The sequence below is a fragment of the Sander vitreus genome, chromosome 10 (genome assembly GCF_031162955.1).
Source record: "Sander vitreus isolate 19-12246 chromosome 10, sanVit1, whole genome shotgun sequence".
In the NCBI taxonomy this organism is placed as follows: Eukaryota; Metazoa; Chordata; class Actinopteri; order Perciformes; family Percidae; genus Sander; species Sander vitreus.
Genome location: NC_135864.1, coordinates 31,386,050 through 31,411,241, shown reverse-complemented (window position 1 = coordinate 31,411,241; position 25,192 = coordinate 31,386,050). Strand labels below are relative to the sequence as shown.

Genomic DNA, 25,192 nt, shown 5'->3' with positions numbered 1-25,192 from the left:
CATACTGTATGACGCAATGTGTGTGTGTGTGTGTGTGTGTGTGTGTGTGCGCATGCATGTGTGCATGCATTTGTGTGTGTGTGTGGCTGGTTTTCTTGTGTGAAGGGCATATTGACACACGGGTAAAGTGTCAAAAACATCTGAATGTTTCTGGATGGACCTGCTACCAGTTCGGATCGTGAGCTGTGTCGTAATCATTACAGGAGAAAGAAATTAGGTTTTTTGATTGAAGATAGTGCTGCATCATATAACGGTCGTTTAGCCCAAACATCATCAGAAGAAACAAATCAGTCAACCCCCCCCACACCACCAGTCCTAACCTGGAGCCAGAGTGGCGAATGGAGAAGATGAGTAGTGTAAGAAAACTTGGGGAGGTTGAACACCAGATGTGCAGCAGCAGTCTAGACTAGTTGCACAGGTCTTGTGGCAGTATGCATCGTAAAGTTCAGGGGGAAAGCGGCATGTATCGCTATTCTCTCGGACCGCAGCTGCTTGTTAATTAGTGGGGCGCCACATAGCTGTCAGCGTCGGGATTCTCTCTCTGTCAGGGTCTGTTGGGGTCGACAGCATTTCGGACCAGTTTGGACCTCTAAAATGCCTTCCAATAAACATACGATCGTGGTGGAAGTAATTAGTCCAGTGGTATTGCTAGTACTAGAGCTGTCAAGCTTTTCACTCACTCCCCCATCTGTCAGATATATATATATATATATATATAATTTTTTTTTTTAAAGATTATTTTGTTGGCATTTTTAGGCCTTTATTTTTGGACAGCTTGGACATGCCAGGGGAACGAGAGGGGGAATGACATGCAGCAAAGGGACGCAGGTCGGAACCTAACCCGTGGCCGCTGCATCGAGGACTGAGCCTCTGTATATGGGCGTGCGCTCTACCAGGTGAGTTACCCAGGCGGCCAATATATTTTTGAGTGTTTACATGGGAGGAGCAGTGCCCTCCCTCTGTTTTGTGCTATAAAGTAATCTCCTTTTGTGCCATACGGCAACCCATCTGTCAAAATCTAAATTGAATGTATTTAGTTATGAGTTAAGACTCATAGAGCATAGTTAACATGTCATGTCTAAGTCTTCTGATGCAAAAACAAGAAACAACATTCATACTAGGGTCTAATTGATTCTTTTCCCTAGAATTGATATTTCTTATTTATTTTTTACCAATGATTCAGCTAAATATTTTCTGTTTATACGGTACCGCCGACGGCGACTACATCATATCCGTTTCAAGCAAAACAGAGCAAAAGCAGAAAATGCAGAAGATCCATGTTATGTACTTCTTTATCAATAAATACATGTCAGACTGACTGACTGACATGTGATGTGCATTGTTCTTAGAAAACAATTAGTGTCAAAAATGTGAAATTAAATGTGGATGAGTGGGAATGAATGGTATATGTGGAGGAGTGGAAGCATGGAGAGTGTGTGGTTGGGGAGGTGGGTATGTAAAAGTATGAATAAGAGCATGCATGAGTGTGGTTTAAGATTCTGTGGAGTAGAGGAATACTGTTACTAGTAGGAGTTGTATTCTGATTGGAGTATGCCATTACACAGTATGCTGGTATATGTATTACTTCTTGATGGAAATAATAAAAATAATTATAAAAAATCACAATACAAATCGAATAGGCAACCATGTATCGTGAAAGAATCAAATCGGGACAAAAGCCTATGATCCCAGCCCTAATGTATACAGTGGAACACTCAAGACATGCTTCCGTGTAAAGAGGCTTGCTGTCTCCTCGCACACGAGATGGAGGGGATTACTTATACAAACATCAGGGAGTTGCGTACAGACTGCAACGTCTTATTAACAACAATATTGATTAGATAAAAAATGTATTTATAAATCATTCTGCTAACAGACTTCACAAGCATCAACTAAGAATCTATTGCAGTAAACTTATGTGTGTAATTGTGCACACTGGTGTGATGATATATAATGTATTTCTACATACGTGTCGCTAAATGAGAGTCTTGGCCTGCGAGGTTCAGCAGGTTCCGACCACGCCTCTGAATCTGACTGTCCGTTGGCATGGTAGCCATCTCCGCTGGGCTTTTCGCTGTGGGTATCCACTTCCTGAAGTAGAGAATGCATTAAATCCACGGTTATGGTAGTATTGCAATGGGTGGCTTTCATCAACTAGCTGATTATTGTTGGCTTCTCATTCACGGTGACGGATTCACTTTGCCAGTTGAATGAACAGTCTTGCAGTCACCGTTATAAGTAGGGTTGGGTACCGAAACCCAGTTCCACTATGGAACCGGTTCCTACGTAACCGGTAGGAATTGGACCGGATTAGAACGCAAATTTCGGTTCCACCTAATGTGTCGACTAAAATATTTTCCCTCTGTCGCTCTGAAACGGATGTAAAAATATCACACTTTCTCTGTAGTCTACTGTTAGCTAGCTACCATAAAATGCCATATTTTCCCTCTGGGCTCACCAAAACGGACGTAAAAGCATATTAACCATTCCCTGCACGTGATCGCTAGTGAACATATTACACTTTTTCAGTTTTTCAATAATCAGTTTAGGAATTGGAATCGTTTTAAAAGTACCGGTTCAGCGTCGGAATTGTAAAAATCCAAACGATACCCAACCCTAGTTATAAGTAGAAGAATGAAACAAAACGTGTGGGATGTGGTTAAACTGACCCAACTGTCTCAATCACAAAACGATTGTCCTGAAGTCATTTGTGCCATACTGTATGTAGACACCACCGTACGCTTGGTTTATAAATTCAAACCCACATGACGAAGCTAACGGGCATTTTGCAGTTTAAAGGTCCCATGGCATGGAAATTTCACTTTATGAGGTTTTTTAACATTAATATGAGTTCCCCCAGCCTGCCTATGGTCCCCCAGTGGCTAGAAATGGCGATATATCGGTATAAACCAAGCCCTGGGTATCCTGCTCTGCCTTTGAGAAAATGAAAGCTCAGATGGGCCGATCTGGAATCTTCCCTTTATGACGTCATAAGGGGAAAGGTTACCTCCCCTTTCTCTGCTTTGCCTGCCCAGAGAATTTGGCCCACCCATGAGAAAGAGAGAGACATCATGGCTTGAAAACAAGTGAAGCATGACAGTTGGTCAAGGCCACACCCCCACCCTCCACCTTGCCCCCCCTCTCCTCCTCAATAGCATTTAAAGCTACAGACACAGAAATGGCACATCCTAAGGAAAGCTCATTGTGGGACTGGCTCTAGTGGCTGTAATTCTGCACCAAGGCTGAATTTCTGGAAAGAGACTTCAGATACAGTATTAGGGGACCACTAAGGTCTATATAAAAGAGACTTCAGATACAGTATTAGGGGACCACTAAGGCCTATATAAAAGAGACTTCAGATACAGTATTAGGGGGACCACTAAGGCCTATATAAAAGAGACTTCAGATACAGTATTAGGGGACCACTAAGGCCTATATAAAAGAGACTTCAGATACAGTATTAGGGGACCACTAAGGTCTATATAAAAGAGACTTCAGATACAGTATTAGGGGACCACTAAGGTCTATATAAAAGCATCCAAAAAGCAGCATGTCGTAGGACCTTTAAGTTTATCAGAACAGAGAACTTCTGAAACTTTAAATGGAAATTGTACAATTTCTTTAAATGTATTAATGTAATTTCATAAATACTTCACAACATTAAGTAGTTTCCTGGGAGCTTTTCTTTGTAGCGCTCTGTAGCGCTTTATGATCTATCCATAGCCTGCTACCGTAAAACAAAGCCAGTGGTGGAATGTAACTAAGTACATAAGTCAAGTATTGTACTTCAGTAGAAGTTTGCAGTACTTATATATTATTTAGTATTTAGTATTTCCATTTTATGCTACTTTATACTTTTACTCTACTATATTTCAGAGGCAAATATTGCACATTTTTACTTACTACATGTATTTGATAGCTTTAGTTAATACTTTGCAGATTTAGATCATTATTACACAACATAACTAACTGATGTTGAGTTACTATAGGTTGAGCTACCCAGTAATTAAAATGAGTCCCATCTTTACAGTGATTAACACATAAATGCATCACTACTTATAATCCCGGAATATATAATATACATGATTCTGAAATGGGCTATTCTGAATAATGAGTACTTTTACTTTCTATACTTTTAGTGATTTTTTTAATACAAATACTTGTACTTAAATTTGAAATGGATTGACTTTTACTTGTAACAGTCTTTTTATGCTGAAGTATACCGAAGTAAAAGATCTGAATATTTCTTTCACATCTGAACAAAACACTTATTTTAGTGCCTTTGGCTCTTAAAACTCCTGAAATTGCAGGTAAGGAAATATGACTCACATCGGCGAGATGTGTCATGCTGTAGATTCTTACTTTTTAAGCGTGGCAAGTCATTAACTCGAGTTATTTTTGGAACAGTGTCAGTGTCAAGTGAGCAACTCAATTTTGCAAGAAGAAAATGCCACTAGCCTGCTCTGACTCCCAAATGGTGTATTCCAAAGTGTGGACAATGAAGCACCAGAGTCAAAAATCTACCAAGTTGTCATCATTTAAAGTGTAAGTCCAGAAGGCCTATCTCTTGAAAACGCGGTGTATTATTTTAATAAGAACACGTTTGCTTACGTAAATGGTGACATGTAACACTTACACTGCCATTTCTCGCACGTGATGACGCCTTGCCTTCCCCTCTCCTGTGTCTGTGTGAGGAAGAGGAAGAGGAAGTGGAAGAGGAAGAGGCCGGGCAGGGAAGCATCCCAGCGGCGGTGGCGTCCTGACTGAGAGAGGAACTGTTGTCACAGGTTCGTTTACGAGGGGGATCGTCAGAGAGGGGGGACAGGAGGGGGGGGAGCAGCTTGTCATCGCGCCGTCGAGACTGCTTCCTGTTTAGGGAGCTACTGCGCGCGCGCACACACGCACACACACACACACACACACACACACACACACATACAAAAAGGACAAAGCAGTGTGATTATTCATTTATTTATTGTAACTATTATATTATCTTTTTACTATATATTTAGGATATGTGCTCTAATTAGTTGTTTCAATTAACACCCTGCCACCACTGCTTAGAGGCATGTACGGGATGAGAGGGGGAATTCCCATTGGTTGCTAATATAGTGGTTGTTTTTCAGGTCATACATGAGTTAAGAGCATGCCTTGTTAAAACGTCTCCATAAAATCCCAAAACAAAGGATCACACAGATAACCTTGACTATAAGAGGAATAATCTTACAGTTTTTTTTTCAATTGCTAAAACACAATTTTCAAAACTACACACCCAAACTGCAAAATATCTCATATATCCTGCAAAATGAAGCACTGCAACCAAAACTACACATACAGTAGCATTATCAAAATCAAACGTTTGCACCAAACGGCACACACTTCATTCATACTACCAGATTTTTGTCTAACCAACTACACACTGTTGGCCATAATGAAAAGCAATCTCATATTTAGTATGCTTTGCCATAATACTAAAATAGTTCAAATTGTAGAACATTCTTCAGATTGTTCACATGCACAGAAATATTTGCAGATACACACACATGCTGTTGAAACAGGAGATATATTTACATTGGACTGAACAAAAATATGCTCACAAAAAACAGTAAACTGTAAAAGAAAATTGCAGAAAAAATGTGCAGAAAAAAAAAATATAAAAAAAAAAGAGTAATAATAATAATAATAGTAGTAAGACTAATAACAATTAGGGGCTCCCCTGTGGTCTTTTCATAGTGCTTACTTCCTGATTGAAGTGGTAACAATTAAAGGTGCTCTATGAGTTCCTGCATGACGTCACTTCTGTTGACGTTCCAAGTAAATTCAAAACAAAGAGCAAGCTCGCCCCTCCCCTCATGTTTCCGTAACTGTCATGACTAACTGACTAGCTGTCACTAACCCCCACCCCCCTCCCCCCAACCATCTTGTCGGTGATTGGCTGGAACGTGTTTGTTGTATTTTGGTGCCTATCCTGTGCCTCTAGTGTTTGTTTGACATTTACGAGCCCTGTGTTGTCTCCCGAGACCGGGCTTTTTCACGGTGTGTTCAGGGGGCAGGCAGCTAGCGGATCAAGGACAGACGCCTATGATTTCAGGCAAAAATGAAATCGCGCTGAAACCATGCAGGAACGCATAGTGCACCTTTAACCATTGAGGTGTTTGGCCACGTGGCACATATATTGGCCAATTAGCTCATGTCGTGTCATTTTGAATGGCAGTGTTTTGAAATGGCAAACATGTGACTTTATGTCAGATTGTTGTGTCTTATGTAGAGAACCGTGTTCAGTGCATTTCAAAAGTGCCATTTTGAATTGCAAAATGTGTGTAAAACAGAACATGTGTTTAGACTTTTGGAGACTTGAGAAGAGGTTTGGCTCTGTGTGTCAGCTTAAATAATTGTGCTATGTATGTCATTTTAGTGTTTTAGCAATTGGAAAAAACGGTAACAATGACTTGTTTAACATCGCTAGAGGACTGCACAATCTCAAATAAAACACCACCAACACCAAAGCCCCTGACACATCAAAGTACCTCATCATAGCACAGAGAAATGAATGTATCCTAAACCCACAAATGGAATATAAAAATACACGTATATAGGGCTGCATAATATATGGTTTTATCATCATCGCAATATCAACTGGTGCAATAAACACATCCCAAAAGGCTGCGACGTATCGCGAAAGACAAAATATCTGCACTTTAAAATGTAACAGTTGTTCTTTTTTTTATTCAATGTTCAATTTGTTCAATAAAAGAACGTTGGAAATGATTTCCTTTCATTTGTTTTAAACTCAACAAGCAGTTTGTTGTATTTTAGCAGGATACAGGAAGCAGCAGTACACTGAGTAAACTTTAAAGCAACACTACAGAACTTTTCCCGCTTGTCCAGTTCATTCGAACTACAGATCCGCTACCCGATCTGGCAAACTTGCATAATGTAATGTAATGTAATGGACAATTCCACTTCCAACCTGTAGGGGGACCGAAGCGGGAAAAGTTCTCTAGTGTTGCTTTAATATCAGTTTATTTATCGCAAGTTCTATCGATATCGGGATATTTAACAATGTTATCGCATATCGTGCAGCCTTAACGTTTATTATTCATATTGTTATCATGTTTATCCTTTACGGTGCTACCCCATGCCCCTCAATTAACAGAAATACTGTACATGTGCGTTGGGGATTCGGCTGCAATCAGATTTTAACTGCTGGCAGTCTTGGAAAATGGCTGCATTTAAACAGGTTAAGTGGTTTTCAAATTCTGTGAAAACATGACATCCACTTTCTATATTACTGGATCAATAAGTTACCCTTTAAGTCCTCCTGACACTGGTTTGTCTTGCTCCTAAGAAACAGACCAAGCGTCAGGGTCCTGAGGTCCTGCTGTATACCTGTTTGCTGCTTCTTCTTTTTTAAAGAGCTGGCCCCCCTCCATTTTTTAAGCTGCGCCAAACAGATCCTCTGAGCTGCCCTGTCTCCTTACCCTCCAACCAAACTCAAACTCCACCTAGCTCGCCTTGAACTGCTGTTCGACTTTTTCCATTGACTTACTTCCTCTTTGCCATTACAATATTTCATCCACTTTGTCAAAAAAAAATGGTACATTCTAAGACACCCTACTCCTGAGCTAACAATGTCTAACTATCTTGTTGAGACTCCATTTGCAGTTGCTGAATTATATTGTCCTTCTAAAATTGTTGTAGTTCTGCCTTCCCTGCTAGAGCATCGACGAGTATTCCCTCAGCTGCCTTATTGTTGCTCTTGTGACTCATATTGTTTGCAACACAACAGATAATATTTTTATGTTTTTCCTCTGCCTGGAAACTCTGGGGGTTTGATGCAGCGAGAAATGTTGCTGAGCTTGCAGAACAACGCCGCGGGACCCGACATTAGTGATAATATACAAAACCAGGGAGACAAAGACTAATTAGTTGCTATAGTGCGTGAGTGAATATGTGAGTTATGTGTGTGCGCTTTTGTGTCTGTGTACAGCATAATTGATGGGTGCCTGCATTTTGTGTGCACGACTATGCTAATTTGGTGCATGTGTGTGTGTCTATCCTTAAGTGGATGCTTGTGTGTGCAGGAAAGCATGTGAGAGCTCTCATAGCTCTTTTAAAGGGTAATAAGTTAAGACTTTTACAGCCTCAGAGCACAAAATGACCACAGTATATCTGCCAAATATTCATCTGGAATACATTTACAATGACTCAACAGTTACTTGGCCAGGTGGGAAGATTTCTGGCTCCAAGTCCAACTGAAATCAAACTGTTGTTTTTTCCGTTTTATCGGCAAATAAGTTGGCCTTCGCTGATTGCAGCGGACGATGTTTACGTGGGTTTTTTTGCGGTCGGAATCAGACAGCAGTCAACTAGCAAATGCTGCTACTGCAGCTGCTGATTCGGAGAAGAAGCCACTGACAGGTAGGGCTGGGTATCGTTCAAAAACGTTCAATACCGGTACTGATACCGATACCATGACTTTGATACTGGCTCCTAAACGATACATTTTTTTGTTTTATAAACCATTTTAATAAAACAAAAAGAAATTACAACAGTACGGCACAAATCTTTTAATGTACGTGAGCCCCGTCTCTGCGCGTAACGTAGTTTTGCTGCCAATCAGCAGCATTATTAGATCTTGGTGGAAGCATGCTGCATGCTTATTGGCTGATGGACGCTGATGAGATTTACTCCGTAGGTATTGAAATTGGGTATTGAATGACGAGGCATTTTTCGATACTCTAAACTAAGGAGGCAATTAAGTCGGCGCCTAAAAATTGTTGTTTTGTTGTACCCAGCAGGGCTGCACAAAATGATGAAAAGATGGGGTATGCGATAACGATATTACTTGCGATAAATAAACAGATATTAAAGTGTATTCAGTATTCAATAAAAAAAAAAAAAACATATATTGTACATCCCTAGTTCCCAGCCCTATTGTTTACAGTAAAAGAAACTGTCAGCCGTGTGGGAGAAAGATCAGCGACATAAGCCCCCACCAGCAAGAATCGGTCCTTGATCACCACAGCATTGAGAAGGGGAGAAAAGGGAGAAAATGATTGAGGTGATGGAGTTCATCGCATTAGATCAGTGTTTCTCAAATGGGGGTACGTGTACCCCTAGGGGTACTTTGGAGGACTGCAGGGGGTACGTGACAAAAGGGTTTTCAGTTACAAGGATGTAGTGACTTCTACTGGCTTTTTTTTCTCCAAGTTTGTCGCTTTTTTCAAAGTTTTTGTCGCCGTTTTTGAAGTTTGTCACCTTTTTTTAAAGGTTTGGTCGCTTGTCTTGACCTATTCTTGCCTTTCTTCCTTATTTTTTTCTACTGTCTTTTTTTCTTCAAAGTTTTTGTCACTTTTTTCGTAGTTTGTCGCTTGAATTTTTTGTCGCCCTAGTGTTGCCTTCCTTCTTTCTACTGTTTTTTTTTTCGACGTTTTTATTACTATTTTCGACCTATTCTTTCCTTGCTTCTTTCTTTCTACCGTCTTTTTCCAAGGTTTTGTCGTTTAAAATTTTTTTTGTTTATTATTAGCGCTGGTTGGCTGGGACATGGCTTAAAAAAACTGTTCAAAGGGGGAACATTATTGAAAAAAGCTTGAGAACCACTGCATTAGATGACCCACACAGCCCAGTCGTCGCCATTTTGCTGACGTCTGTCTCCCCGAAACCTACGGCATCGTGGTCACACATATTCGTGAGCAACTGGCTTGTGTGAGAATACTTAACCTCCCGCCGGCACAGTGGACTGACAAAGATTTGAACTTGATAAAAGCAGAGGAAAACTCCAAGGATAATATTTACATTTTGTATTGCTTTTTAAAAAAATTTACATTTAATTTATGTTTAACACAAAGATTATTGACATTGAGTAGCTAACGTCAGTTGGATAAAAAAGCAAAAAGGGCTTTTGAAACAATCCTTTTTCATGTAAAAGGATATATTAAAGTGCCCATATTATGAAAAAAACACTTCTTCTCGGATTTTGGGTGTTATTTTGTGTCTCTGGTGCTTCCACACGCATACAAACTTTGAAAAAAACCATCCATGCTGTTCTGAGTGAGATACGGGTTTCTGAATGTGTCCTGCCTTCAGTCTCTGGGTGAGCTGTTCAAAATCTGCAGGGCTATCTATGTCATCGGCCAAAACATTTGGTGTGTGTTAACCACTTTAGCTTATACCACATCAGCTAGCTGTTTCTCCAACTTTGGTCAGTACAAGGCAGGATTAGCCGGGAGACTTCTTCTAAATGAGGGCACACTTCCAACTGTGCGTGGAATACCTGCAGAACAGGGACATGGAAGTAGTTCTATACAATTTCTTTTGTAGATTAGGGTGAACTCGTGTGTGTTGTAGCAGTGTTTTGCCATTGAGAACGAAGTGGCTAACCGCTAGCAACGCTAGCTTCTAGCTAGTAGCTACTGTGCAGTTCCTAGCTACTGCGCATGTGTGACTCCCAACAAAGAGAGTGAGATGCCTCACTCTGGAGCTAAAACAGAGAGCTCAACACACAGGGTGAAAAGAGGAGCTGCAGCAGTGTGCGGTGCAACAAAAATATGGTGTTTTCTGAAAATTAAACCATGTAAAACTACTCTGGTACAAACTCTAAATACAATTATGAACCTGAAAATGAGCATAATATGGGCACTTTATGGGCACGTTTCATACATTTTTATGATTGAATTTGTGCTCATTCAATGAGGGATTGATGACTTTACAACAGTTCAGTCATTTTTTATAATTAAGATTTCTTTGTTTCCCTGTCACAAAAAGGGAAAACAACAAAAATACATCAGTATCGGCTAAGTTGTTATTTTAAACATCGGTATCGGCCCATCCTTAGCTGTACCGGTTTGTGTATTCGTGCCGAACCGTCACAGTATGGGGGTTAAGGCTCAGTGTATGCATCTGTACGCAGAATACACGGTAGGGCTTCTTGAAAAATGGTCAATATTGAAATCCAGATTATTTAACACAACTACTCATTGACTTTTGCAAAGATGTTGCATTTGTTGAACTTCAAATCAACAGTGAAAACACCTTGAACTGTGAAATTTCCCTTAATACTTTTCCCGTTTGAACTTTTTTTCCCATTCAGAACACAAGACAAAATAAAGAGTTGACTTGCAAAACATAATGTGAAAAATAATTGTTTTTCTCGATTTCATGTTTTTGTGGTTGTTAGGAGGCAAATCATAATAACGAAACGAAAAATGTAACAAATGCACAGCCCTAACGGTATGTAGATTGATGCACTTATGTAGAACCAAAGTTCACAAGTGCTAAGTTAGCCGTACTTGTTGCTGTTGGCAACATTTGCCGAGGTTAGCACAACAAGCTGATTGGAGTCAGAGGCAGTCACTATGAAGAGCACAAATTAAAAAGCGCCGGAGCTGGAAGTCCTGTCTGCGGGTTCCCGGTCAGCTACAACAGCAACGGAGAGGCTGTTGCGTGTGTGTGTGTGTGTGTGTGTGTGTGTGTGTATAACATTAAGACAAGGAGTGTCGGCTTCACTGTTGTAGGGTATGTGAGCGGAAACACAATGAACATGCTAACACACATTTGACGGCATCACCCAGATGTGCAGATCACTAGCGGGATAATAAATGTTTGGGTGCTCTATCTATGTATTTTTTTACCAAACACCTCGATAACGATATTGCGACGATATTGGTTGACAATTGATGCGTTCACAAAATATTTACACAATGAGATTTGTGATAAATAATCATTAGTAATGTGGATATAATGACTATAATGAGTGGGTAAAGGCAAATAATAGAACAGATATACAGTCTGGTAAGTTCAGAAAATGACATCACTTTACTGTAATGCAGCCTTTAAAACCAGGAAAAGACAACACTTGTGTCATATATTACGATATCCAAAATTTAAGACAATATTTAGCCTCATATATCGATATAATATTGATATATTGTCCAGCCCTACTTTGAATGTTTAAATAAAGCCAAGGTGAAACTAATTGAATTGTGAGTTGTGAATATGTTACAGTCCATTCTGCGAAAACTCTGAACAAAGCCTCTCTCATCTGTTTCAAATGGTATCATAAATTGGTATCATAAATTGTTATACTGTTTTCCTTCCTAAAGATTTATCTGTGTGAACCTACCTTGAACCAATCCTCCTTTCCTATGGCGCCTCTTTCCTATTTATCTACTTTTTATCGAAGTGAATGGATTGCCTGTTAGAAAATGTATATTTCACATGTGTCTCAATAAACCTTTAGAACATTGTGAACTGAACCCTGCTTCCTGTCACTTTGTTCTCCACAAAACGATCGTGATTGGATCGTTTCGTAACACTAAATGCACAAGTTTTATTTTTATCGTGCATTTTCAGTATCATAGCATGCTTTTCAGTTTTATAGCCTGGATAGCCTATGGACCTTTTTCACAGCAGACATTTTGACTTGTCATAGTAGGAAAAGCACAGCTGAAATTGATAACCTTAGCGTGACTTAGTTCCATCAAGTGTCCCAGTGAGCTATTTCAGTGAGTCAGCATGCCCAATACCAGGGCCTCTCCTAAGTGGAATGCAGCCATCATTAATGATTTTGAATACACCTGTGCTTTTCCTACTATGACCAAGGGGGTAAGCGAGCATCCGGAAAGCGTACCTCCTATGGGGAGATTCTGAAGCTAACAAGCCATCACCTTCCGTTAGCATTCCATTGACTCCCATTCATTTTGGCGTCACTTTGACAGTAAATAACTTTACATCTGAAGCGTTTAAAGACTCTATTTGTCCATTGTTTATTTTTAAAGAAACACAACAATGTTGTATCTCACGTTATGGCTCCGTAGCAGCTGTTTTTGTAAAAATAGGCTAACGATTGTGTCATAACCACGCGACTTACTGTCGCACAGTAGAGGAATTACCATACAGTACAGGAGAAGCTCGCAGGCAATCGGGGGGGACGTGGAGGCAGGGAGAAGCCTATAGAGAGTCCATGAAAAGCATCAGAACAAAATATTTTTGTTTATCGGAACATAAATAGTTTTGATGGATTGGAAATACTTCGGTATATGGCAAGTGAATTCATATGAAGTAACATTTATCCACGAACAACTAGGATATTTTAAGAAAAGTATATGTTGTTAAATAATGAACTAGGGGTAACGAGGTATACCTACAGTATATTCATGGGGGATGGGGAAATTATACAGGCAATGGAAAAAACCCATCTCAATGTCAATCGCGGTTAACGTTATTCCTTTATTTACAGATCTACGCTTGAAGATGAATGTGATCCCTTTCATCATGTCCTAGCCTACATAAACTAATGTGAAATAAAGAAAAACGTTCTGTTCAAGTGTTTTTGACCATGATTGGGAATGATTGAGATTTCTCTTGGCACAGCTACCAGAAGACTTACAACTTTCAGACAGGTTTCTCACGTCACATCTACGTCGTCTCTCTCAGTTGGAGGCTGCTCAGTAACGCTCAGCCATCACCGGGAAAAGTGCTTCTAATTGACTTCACTGGTCTCCATTGGTGTCCATTTATTTCACTGTCTATGACTGTGACATTTCAACATGTCTGCCGTGAAAAAGGTCTATAGTGACCTGTTGCCTTTTGGGTTTATTCAGTGTTCGTACAAAGTGTTTGAAATGTTCTTTAGTGTTATAATGAAAATAGTTCACCCAAGTTGCTAGTGGGTGAAATGCTACGACAGTCCCCAAGATTTTGTCTGTTTTAGACACTTGCACTGTTGTCTGGTAAATAAATGAAAATAACAGAATCCTATTGCATTTCATTTGCCCCCGCTGTACCAAATTTGCATCGAACTGTGACTTTTGTGTACCCTTACATCCCTAAAATTTATATTTTTTGATTTCATGGTGAATAAGACAAAGTCCCAATAAGTCGGCGTGTTCCTTTAAGACTATTCATGGCCCTAACTGAAACTTCATATGCGCAAATGCTCAACAAACAAGGTAAAACAAAACTCTCCAGGGGTAAACACTCCACCATTAACATGTCTTTTCATGTTATCTGTTGTCAAAATAGACCTGTCTGATTAAAACAGGGTGATAATAGCTGTCAAATGTCATGGTTTGCAAATTGCTGAATGTCACATCACGATGTCAGATCATCGACTTCACAGCTTCCATAAAAAGCCTCTTAGATGATAGACAGACACCCGGAGACGTCTGCCGCACAACGTCATGGGTTCAAGTCCAGGTCACCCCCCCCCTCCCTTCCACCTTTGCCCGCTGTACACGCTTTGATAACGCTGAGGTTTCCTCTTTAGCTGTCACGTTGAGGCTTATTTAAAGCGACAGCCGAGCTTAGTCTGTTTTTAATAATGCTCGTGGAGAGCTGAAATTCAGTGTCAATCCCGTGTCACAGTGTGGATCAACTCACTTCTCCGGTGACTTCGTCGAAACATTAAAAAAATGTAAGCCTTCCTGAAAATACTCAGTAAACTGGTCTGATTACCTGTCGTGTCTTGTTTAGTGGAAGCATAGGGGGTAAGTCAAAGTTGAACCTTTTTCCAGTTAATAAGAATGACTTTATTCTCACATTTTGTCATGTCATGCAGCCAGTTTTATTGGTAGGTATACGGTACTTTAAATCTTGATTCACAATGACTGTGAATCCCAGTCCCTCCGATTACATTTTCATATTTTCGAAATTTATTTTTTCTTCCGGTTTTGCCTAACCTGCCAGCCGCATGATAAAAACATCATTAACACACCCTCTCGATCGCTGTCAATATTCCAAAAACCTACTCCATGACCTGCGCTGTTCATACATGTCGGTGTGCTATGTCTTTTCTCAGAGACTCGCCTTTTCACGAAAATTGCAACAAAAAAAAAAAACAGCGCTAACTTTCCAATAGACATTAATGGAAAATCTTTGGGAAATCAAGTTAAAAGAGCTCAAAACCACTCCTCTTTGGGACCATACTAATCTGCCATACTCTACCATGTAGAAAGGAAAGAGTTTAAACTGATGACTAGACTTTGGACTTTATTTGGGCTGAATGGGAATTCAGCTTTTTTGACGAAATCACAGTTTATGTATCATCCAATTTTCAGACCGTTTTAGATGTTATATTGTGTGTGTATGTGCAGAATGTTGAGTTGCTAGAGGGGATGACATAACGCCCGACAGAAATTCCCTTATCTCGTCCTCCCTCCAATTAGACATTTTCATATTTTCGAAATGTTATGTTTTCTTCCGGCTTTGCCTAACCCGTCAGCTGCATGATAGAAACTTCATTAACACGCCCACTCGATCGCGGTAAATATTCCAAAAATCTGCTCCATGACCTGCTCTGTTCATACATGGGCTCAATCGGACATTACACAGACTTTGTACTAGGGAGCTTGGCCGTTTGTCCAACTGTCCCTCCAACTGATTCGGACATATGCGTTCTCACACAACGCTCTTGTGGGTAATGTCTAGATAAGTTCAGGGCTGCAATGCTTGCAAGAAAGGGGCTATAGTCCTGCCGGTTTCACGTTATACCTCCACCAATCGTTGATAAGTGGACTACTGTGCCAAGAAATGTAGCAATGCACCAACAAAGGCAATGAAGCGGAAGACAGCTAGAACGCAAACAGGAATGTTAACAACGTAGGTTTTAAATGATTCCAAAATCTCAGCTTATTAAATGTTTTATGAGGAAGAAAATGATTCAGCAGACTTGTTATAGGGATCAAGGATGCACACAATGTATCTAGTATTGTATTTAATAAACGTTTGTTTGGTTTTTTAGTCCTGTGTACAGTCCGTTACTACTTACTCTGTGGAGCTGTTCTTGTGGTTGTGTATTGGAGAGATGCAGGGTGGGAGGAGCAGACAGTCTTTGTCCAATCGCAGCTTCTTATTGCCGTTGACTGATGACTCGCTGTGGTCCGACTGGAATAAAGAGGGCAGAAAACACAATATCTAAGTACAGTATTTACACTTGAGCGAGATAGGGACACAGAGACACAGGGAGGTTGAGAGTAAAATATATGAGCACAATTATAGGAGAGAATGGTTAGGGACTTAAACAGAGAGAATCCCGTGCCTTGTGTTTCCTCTTGCTCTTGCTGGTGTGTTTCTCTGTTGGGACCACCATGTTTCCAGCTGCCTGCCTCCTGTGTTTGCCTCCGTTCTCTCCTCTCTCCATCCTCCCTGCTAGCCTGGGATTACTCTGCTCTTGCACAGGGGGGTTGTCCAGGACCCCCACACCTTGGCATACCTTCTCTCTGTCCCTCCCCGTCGTCCTCTCCCTCTCCCTCTCCTTCTCCCTCTCCCCAAGCCCCAATCTTTCTCTGTCCTCTCGGTCCATCTGCCTCTCTCTCTCTGCTAATCTGTCTCTGTCACCTTGCCTCTCTCTGTCCTGCACTAATCGCTCATTTTCCTCTTCCTGTTTCTCCCCCTTAGGTAACTTCTGCCTCTCTCTCAGCCCGGGCCACTCTCTCTCAGCCTGCTTCTGTCTTTCTCTCTCGGCCACGCCTACCCTCTCCCTCTCCCCTTGTCTCTCTCTGTCTCTGTCCCTCCCTTCACTTCCGTCCCTTTCTACCATTCCCACTCTGGATCTTTCCCCCGAACCCTGGCCAGGCACCCTGCCGAGCAAACTCAGGTCAATTTTCACCCATAAACTCTGGATCCCTTGGTATTCCCTCAAGGGGGACAGAGGCACCTCGTGTCCGATGTTGGAAGGTGGGGACATGGACTCCGGGTCTTTGGACTGTCCTCCTAACCCTCCAGGATCAGGAACAGAAGTGCCAAACGAACCACTTAGGTTGCTAATGCTTAGCGAGTTACAGCTACTACTGCTGCCGTTACTACCAGCGCTGATGCTACTGTTACTACCGCTGCTACCATTAGTGGTCACATTGCTACCGTCTTTGACTCGAAGTCCCTTTCCTCCGAATGTCCCCAGGCTCCCCATACTGACAGCAGAGCCGAGGCACGGGAGAAGAGGCGCGTGCACGTGTGTGTTGGACAGAGTCTGTGTGTTCATCGCAGAGCGCGTGGTCTGAGGTGGCAGAGTGGGGTTTTTGACGGCTTCCTCCGAATCCGAATGGCATTCAGAGGACGAGGAATCTGTTTCGATGAATTCTCGGGACTTGGGTGTGATTTTGGTGCTCGGACCTCTGTGTTTCCTCTTGTCCTGTTTTGGAGACAAGAATGACAAAAAGGAGTGAGCTGCTTCCCCTTCTGGGCGTCATGTCATCCCCTCTGGTAACTCAACATTCCGCACACACACACACACACACACACACACACACACACACACACACACACACGCACAATATAACATTTAAAACGGTCTGAAAATTGGACAATACATAAACTGTGATTTCGTAAAAAAAAACTGTGCTTGGTATCAGAATGCCCATTCAGCCCAAATAAAGTCCAAAGTCTAGTCATCCGTTTAAACTCTTAGGGCCCTATTTTAACGATCTAAGCGCACGGCGTGAAGCGCCTGGCCCACGTGCGTTTAGGGCGTGTCCAAATCTACTTTTGCTAGTTTGACGGCGGAAAAAAGGGTCTGTGCGCCGGGCGCATGGTTCAAAAGGGTTGTACTTAGTGTCTTCATTAATCATAGGTGTGTTTTGGGCGTAACATGCAATCAACCAATCAGAGTGTCATCTCCCATTCCCTTTAAAAGCCAGGCGCGTTTGGACCTTGGAGCATTGCTATTATGATGGCGGATTTGCACCGTAATATTTTTATTTGTAATCTTCTGCATGTGTGCGCTTCCCTGTGTGTGTAACAAGCATAGTGTGAGCGCGTTGTGCACGAGCCTAGGAGCATTTTACTAATGCTCTGTTAAAATAACAATGAAATGCTGCGCTATTGACTTTAGACCAGGTTTTTGTTGGTCAGTGGCGCGATCACTTCCCGCTGCCTCAAGATAGCAATACGCCCAGAATGCACCTGAACACACCTCCCTGTAAGACCAGCACGCCCATGGGCGCAAAGATGGGCGCAGGTGCGTTTGCTATTTAAACGACGCGGGCGCTGGACGGGAAACTGACAACTGAGGATCGGTACGGCCCCGAAGAGGAGTGGTTTTGAGCTATTTTATCTTGATTTCCCAAAGATTTCCCATTAATGTCTATTGGAAATTTAGCGCTTTTTTTGTGCGATTTTCGTGAAAAGGCGAGTCTCTGAGAAAAGACACCATTCACGATTATTCCACACATTTTAATGTTTGATGTATGTACCAACACATCGGCCCCCTGAATAATTATTCATATGCACCGACCTATGATAATCACAGTGTCTGTTAATCAGGAAAATGCACACAAAAACACATGTAACTTGTAATCTCTCTTCATCCACCACTGTGTAAAATACTAAACTACTATCATGATGAAAAAGAGAGCTTTTCGCTATCCCAATGGAAGAGTCTTGCTTCTAAGCTGTCACTCAATACATTTTAAGCCCCTGTGGAAAAAAAAACCCTACAGTTGACAGAAAGTATAATCAGGGAAGCTAAAGATACAGCATGTGATAATATCATGCAAATTGGGCAGCACAGGCTTGTTCTACTAATCTGTGAAGTGAAATGAAACATGTTTGACTGTCTAATTTTGTATGTCAGTGGTATTCACTGCACACCAGGCACACAACTGAGCGCAGGCAGCCTGATGTTTGTCACATGCAAATTAAAACATGCCTTTTCCTATTTTGAATTATTTCTCAGATGTAACGGCAGAGTTTAAAAAAAGAAAAGTCTCTCTTTATCACAGATCATTCGACTCAAAGGTTCTCCTCACTGGGGCCAGCAATGGTTTTCAGCCTTGATTGCTGCATTGTAGGGTTGATGGTCGACAGCTATCATGATATCACGAAAGACATCGTGATGCCTCAGTTCACAAATCACACACCACAAATCATAACACTTTTTCTCTTGTTCTGTCCACCTTTTCTGTCTCCATTTGCTCCGGACGTTACAAGCAAGCAGTGGTTCCCAAACTTTTTCTGCAGGGTCCCTGTCTTGCAAATAAAAAAATATTTAAAAATATTTCAAGATTTGTTGATTATAAGAAAAATAAAAACCCAGCCTCATCCTATAAGTGAATAAACTGTCTTATAGCTGTTTGTGCATCCTCAATTCAACATCCTGACATTCGTCTTGTGTGAAGGATGTGTGTGAATGATGCACGCCAGCAAGAAGAACCAGCCTGCGTCTGCTTAGTTTATTTTCTTGATATATCTGCAGTTACAATTGCATCTCTGACCTCGTTTTGTATCCGATCAAAATAGTCCCTCAGATGTTGAATGCTTGATTTTAGTTGTTTGTTTGAGACAAAAAGAAGTAAGTCGCAGTGATGTGTGTGCAAAATCGACATGAGAAAGCAACTACACAGGTAGATGCAGCCAAGAAAATACTGTTAACATTCCACTCGCTTGGCAGACACACGGCAGTTTTTCTCAAACTTTTGAAATCATTCCAATGACTGTTGCCATCTGCATAATCCATTTTCAAACAAACGCCAGGTTTTGTTTTGTTAAAAAAGAAAAGAAAAACTGTCCCCTGTACTATAATGGGTCTTTACACTGCTGACAAAAGCTTTTCCTTTCTTAAGCAGAAGTTTCAGCAATGTTTCCTGGAAAGATCTTCTCTTCTCGCTGTTGACACCAACATTAGCGGTCCTGCCAGCTGTTCTGCACAGCTAAGGCTGGCAGCGGATCAAGTGTCGTGACAGCACCCACAGCACAGGCGGAGTTTTTCAGCTTGGTGCAGGTGTAGCCTTACTTAAAAGTCCCATGGCATGAAAATGTCACTTTATGAAGTTTTTTAACATTAATATGAGTTCCCCCAGCCTGCCTATGGTCCCCCAGTGTCTAGAAATGGTGATAGGTGTAAACCAAGCCCTGGGTATCCTGCTCTGCCTTTGAGAAAATGAAAGCTCATATGGGCCGATCTGGAATCTTCCCTTTATGACGTCATAAGGGGAAAGGTTACCTCCCCTTTCTCTGCTTTGCCCGCCCAGAGAATTTGGCCCACCCATGAGAAAGAGAGAGACATCATGGCTTTCAAACAAGTGAAGCATGGCAGTTGGTCAAGGCCACACCCCCACCCTCCACCTTGCCCCCCCCTCTCTCCTCCTCAATAGCATTTAAAGCTACAGACACAGAAATGGCACATCCTAAGTAAAGCTCATTGTGGGACTGGCTCTAGTGGCTGTAATTCTGCACCAAGGCTGAATTTTGGGAAAGAGACTTCAGATACAGTATTAGGGGACCACTAAGGTCTATATAAAAGAGACTTCAGATACAGTATTAGGGGACCACTAAGGCCTATATAAAAGAGACTTCAGATACAGTATTAGGGGACCACTAAGGTCTATATCAAAAGAGACTTCAGATACAGTATTAGGGGACCACTAAGGCCTATATAAAAGAGACTTCAGATACAGTATTAGGGGACCACTAAGGCCTATATAAAAGAGACTTCAGATACAGTATTAGGGGACCACTAAGGTCTATATAAAAGAGACTTCAGATACAGTATTAGGGGGACCACTAAGGTCTATATAAAAGAGACTTCAGATACAGTATTAGGGGGACCACTAAGGTCTATATAAAAGAGACTTCAGATACAGTATTAGGGGACCACTAAGGCCTATATAAAAGAGACTTCAGATACAGTATTAGGGGACCACTAAGGTCTATATCAAAGAGACTTCAGATACAGTATTAGGGGACCACTAAGGTCTATATAAAAGAGACTTCAGATACAGTATTAGGGGACCACTAAGGCCTATATAAAAGCATCCAAAAAGCAGCATGTCATAGGACCTTTAAGCTACATTCAGAGCAACAAAAAAACCAAAACAATCCGGCGATTTGCTACAGTGTTGTGCGGCGGTGGGAGTGTCACTTATCAAACAGACCATTAGTGTGACATATTGTTGTGTTATTAAAACCCTCAATATAGTGCAAGTAAATGTTATATTTCACAATAACTGTTTTCTGTCAGCTTGTTTATAGATTTGGACGTTTCCGACTGCACTTAAAGGCAGCTTTAACCCCAGTGTCGTCTTCCTGTTGACCATAAACTTGTTGTCCTTCTGGGTCCAAATTTTTAGGTCTTTTTCCAACGTTTTTCTTGCTTTTTTCAACGCTTTGTTTCATTAATAGCCAATAAACCTAACTTAAATGACATTATACTTCATTTTTGAGTTTAACAAAGCAGAAATTATGAATTATTTTGACTAATAGTTAAGATGAGAGGATGTTGAGTGGATCACAGACTGGTTTATGTCAAAGTTAAGTCAGGACACTGTTTTAAAACCATTGTTTTTTTTTCAAATGCTATAAAATTGAAAAAAAGCCCACCCCAAATTCAATGGAAGTAACGATTCATTTTACCTGTGAAGAATGTTGTTTGGGTTCCATACAACGTTCGTGCATGCATCAAAGTTATTTTGGGGCAGTTCAGTGCTTGTGTTTCGTTTATTTACCCACATAGTGTCTTAAAACTAGGGTTGCACGATATCGACAAAATGTGATATTGCAATATTGATATTAATTTCGATATTTTTAAACATATGTAAAATTACAAAAGTTACGGGAAAACGCATCAAAATAGATTCATAACAAATTAAACAGGTTTTCTTACAACACAAGGTTTATTTCAACTGACATATTGTCATATTGGACTGGTACAACATGAGTAAATAAATAAGGACCATGTCTACAGAACAGGACATGTTTTACTGGTTGGACAGTATAAAATAAATAAAGAGAACAGGACACAGCTTTTCTTTCGCTTCTCTGATTCCTTCCGTTTTTGTTGTCTCTATTTCTTCACTTACACTGTCACTCTGTCGAAATATGCACACACGTGGTACGCTCCATAGGGTTTGTCACGTAGTTGACCCGTGTGCTGACATGCACTAACATGTGCAAGTGGCACGGTAACTAGCCAATGAAACATGATCATTATAGCATTTCAAGCGGGCTCTAAATCAAACACAACTAAGCCACACAGCCAACGGACGGGACACTTTCGATATATTGCGATAACGATATTGAGTCGATATATCTTGCACCCCTACTTAAAACATGGCAATATGAACAGAGCCGATCCTAGAAGGTGGAGTTAAAACACTGCAGACCACTGATTGGTCAGAGAGAACCATCACTAGTGCAACACAGGACATCCTGCACAAACTCGCCACTTAAAGAAAAAATCCAAGCTACCTAAAAAAAAATACACGCCCCAGATTAAAAAAAAAGAAGAAAAAAAAGAAAGTCAGCCGAAATAAGTACATCATACACTACGTACACTGCGTACACTATGTCGTACAATAGACAAAGTGCACATTGTTGCCATGAAAGAATCCAGAGAATGTCGCATTGAAAATGATGTCACAGCAGTTTCACTCGGCATCGCTTTGGCAATCAGCTGAGAATCCCCCCCTACACTGAGGTGGCTCTATCTGCAGTGGAAAACTAAATAGAGGAAAGCGCCTGGTACCACAAGTTGTTGTCGACATCAGATGATGTAATGCTCTATACGTGTAAATTAAAATAATGTAATGTATGTAATGTAATGTAATGTAATGTAATAATGTAAAATAATGTAGAATCAACCATGATACAACGGATGTGAAATGACAGACATTCAGAGTGAAGTATCATTTTTTAAAAGCCTCATAGTGGCATATGTGGAATTATTCTTTTGTCCTTTGTTTTATTTTTCTGAAGCGGATTAATTAAAAATAAATAAATAAACAAGTTGGTAAGTAGGCATTAAATAATGAATTAAATGTGAGAATGAATCAAAGTGAAGCCTGTGAGCGTGACAGCCTCAGCCTGCTGTTGCAGAGGTGGCACGTCAGGGTCTGGCACATCACTCTCAGGGCTGTTTCGTAAGGGCTCCTGCACACTGGCTGCGTGGCGTGGGCGTGGCAGCTGCGCGGCGTGTCCATTTTTATTTTGGCTCCCATGGTAACAGGTTAGAGCTTGCACACTGCCTGCGTGACACGCACGTCTAGAGATAAGACCGACGCGAGCATGTTGGAAGCGTTTCCAGGCAAAATAGAATACGAAAAGATGTTCATATGTCATTTTGACACAAATACATTTAAAAAATGACATTGTGATGTTTGAAAGTCTCGAGGTTTTGACATAAATGCAGATATAAATGTAATTTGAAAAAATAATAATAAATAATTATCGATTTTCAATGAAATATTCCGTAGCCTATTTTGCCGTCAATACTGCCGACCTTGTCTTTGCTGTAATCAAATCAGAATATATAATAAGATGTGTACAGACGAGGCTAGCAGCAGCAGCGCCGCGTCAGACACGTTTCTGGTGTGCAAAGACATAGAAAACGCCACGCAACAGAAATGCCACGCAACAGAAACGCCACGCTCACGCCACGCTCACGCCACGCTCACGCCACGCTCACGCCACGCTCACGCCACGCTCACGCCACGCAGGCAGTGTGCAGGAGGCCTAAGCCTGTAAGACGAGCGGTCGTTAGCTAGTTGTTGATGTGCCAATGCATTTTTCTTTGTTTCAGTATTATGGCAGTCTGTTGATTTCCCTTCGTTTTTTATTAAGCATATTATTTTTCAGAATGGCATAAAAAACAGAAAGTAAACAAAGCAAACAGATGTTACGATGGGAGACACTGGTGTCATGAAGTTCAAACAAAGATCAAAACATGGCACATCCTAAAATACATTCTGGAGTACGTTGTGTGAACTGGTTCCCTTCTTTTGTTCTTCCAAAGATAAGCGTGTGGATTCATCTCTCTCAACCTTACAACCTTACGGATTTTTCTCTCGAGTTTCATAAGGTCAACATTTACAGGATTTGTTATGACTATGGACACATTTACAAACTACTAACAATATCCTGTGGAGTCGAGATAATGACCTCTTCTGAAGAGTCCATCATGTTTTTTTTTGCGTGTGCACGATCACGGAAGGCTTGTATCATGTGGACGCGCTGACAGTTTTGTTGTCATTGCTTTGAATTCCTCATGGGGGCGACAGAAACTACGTACTATAGCTTTAAATTCATTTTATTTTGGGTTAGGGTTATTTTTTTTTTTTTTTGAAAGATTAGTTTTAGGCCTTTATTTTCACAGGACAGCTGAAGACATGGAAGGGGAGAGAGAGGGAGGAATGACATGCAGCAAAGGGCCGCAGGTCGGAGTCGAACCTACGGCCACTGCGTCGAGGAGTAATATAGTCGAGTCGAGTCTATATATATATATATATATATATATATATATATGCACCTGCTCTACCAACTGAGCTAACCCGGCCACACCACTTTCCTTATTTAATGATATTTTCATCTTCTGTAGCCATTTTACTGATATAATTGTTATACAATCTTCCTTTTCCATCCGTCTACTGTCTGTCTGTTTCTTTCTTTCTTTCTTTCTTTCTTGTTCCCTGAAACTCCCTAATCTTCATAAAACCACAGAGTGTTCACTCATTATAGGTTAAGACGACGGTCGATGGTTTCAGTTCTATCTCTTGGACTCCCTCTCTTACTTTCTATATTTCCATAAAAACCAGTCAGTGTTGAGCCATTATAGTTGTGTAATAATACAGTTTTCATCTCGTGGAATTTTATGGCTTTGACAAATCATCCAGAGACAATAAGGATGTAGTGATCATTACAGGATACACGGACAGTGTTACATGTGTGCAGCACTCTGTTTGAAACTATTTCTTTGCATATTCCAGATGTTGATGAAGTGAAGGCTAAGTGTCCCAAGGTGCTTGTGTCATGCACTTCTTCCTTGAGGAAGTCATTTGAATGAAAAAGGGATTGTTGGATTAGCATCCTAGCAGTCATAAATAATTACAGGATTAACTTTGAGAGATTAGTATTATTATGAGCAACCAAGCCATCACTGAAAAGAAATATGAAGAAACTCTCTTATGTAGAGAGTTTCTTCCCCCCCCCCACAAACACACACATGTGTATCCCACCCACAGAAACTAACCTGGGTTACATTGACAGCTGGTATTGGCACGGGGGGTTGCTGTAGAGCCGCTGGTGGAGTTACAGTGTTGCTGTTTGAGTTGGTGGCACTGCGAGGTTCTTTCCTGGGGGCGGTCTTCCCGCTGGGGGGTTTGCTTCGTGGCCTCAGGGGGTTTTGAAGCTCCAGGGAGGGGGGAGGCAACAGGTCCTTTTCCCTAGCTGCAGGGCTGCAGTGAGAAAACACGAGGAAGCG

At 41.1% G+C, this 25,192-nt stretch overlaps 1 protein-coding gene across 1 annotated transcript in view; it reads right to left on the bottom strand.

Moving 5' to 3' along the window:
• The window catches only part of aff2 (AF4/FMR2 family, member 2), a 218,296-nt gene that overhangs the window by 20,933 nt on the left and 172,171 nt on the right, over positions 1-25,192 (bottom strand). The window contains exons 15-19 of the mRNA XM_078261117.1: positions 24,962-25,166; positions 16,043-17,134; positions 15,773-15,888; positions 4,637-4,883; positions 1,970-2,091 (exon numbers count right to left, since the gene is read on the bottom strand). Of these exons, the coding sequence (XP_078117243.1) occupies positions 1,970-2,091; positions 4,637-4,883; positions 15,773-15,888; positions 16,043-17,134; positions 24,962-25,166 (1,782 nt within the window). The remainder of the gene's footprint in view (positions 1-1,969; positions 2,092-4,636; positions 4,884-15,772; positions 15,889-16,042; positions 17,135-24,961; positions 25,167-25,192) is intronic.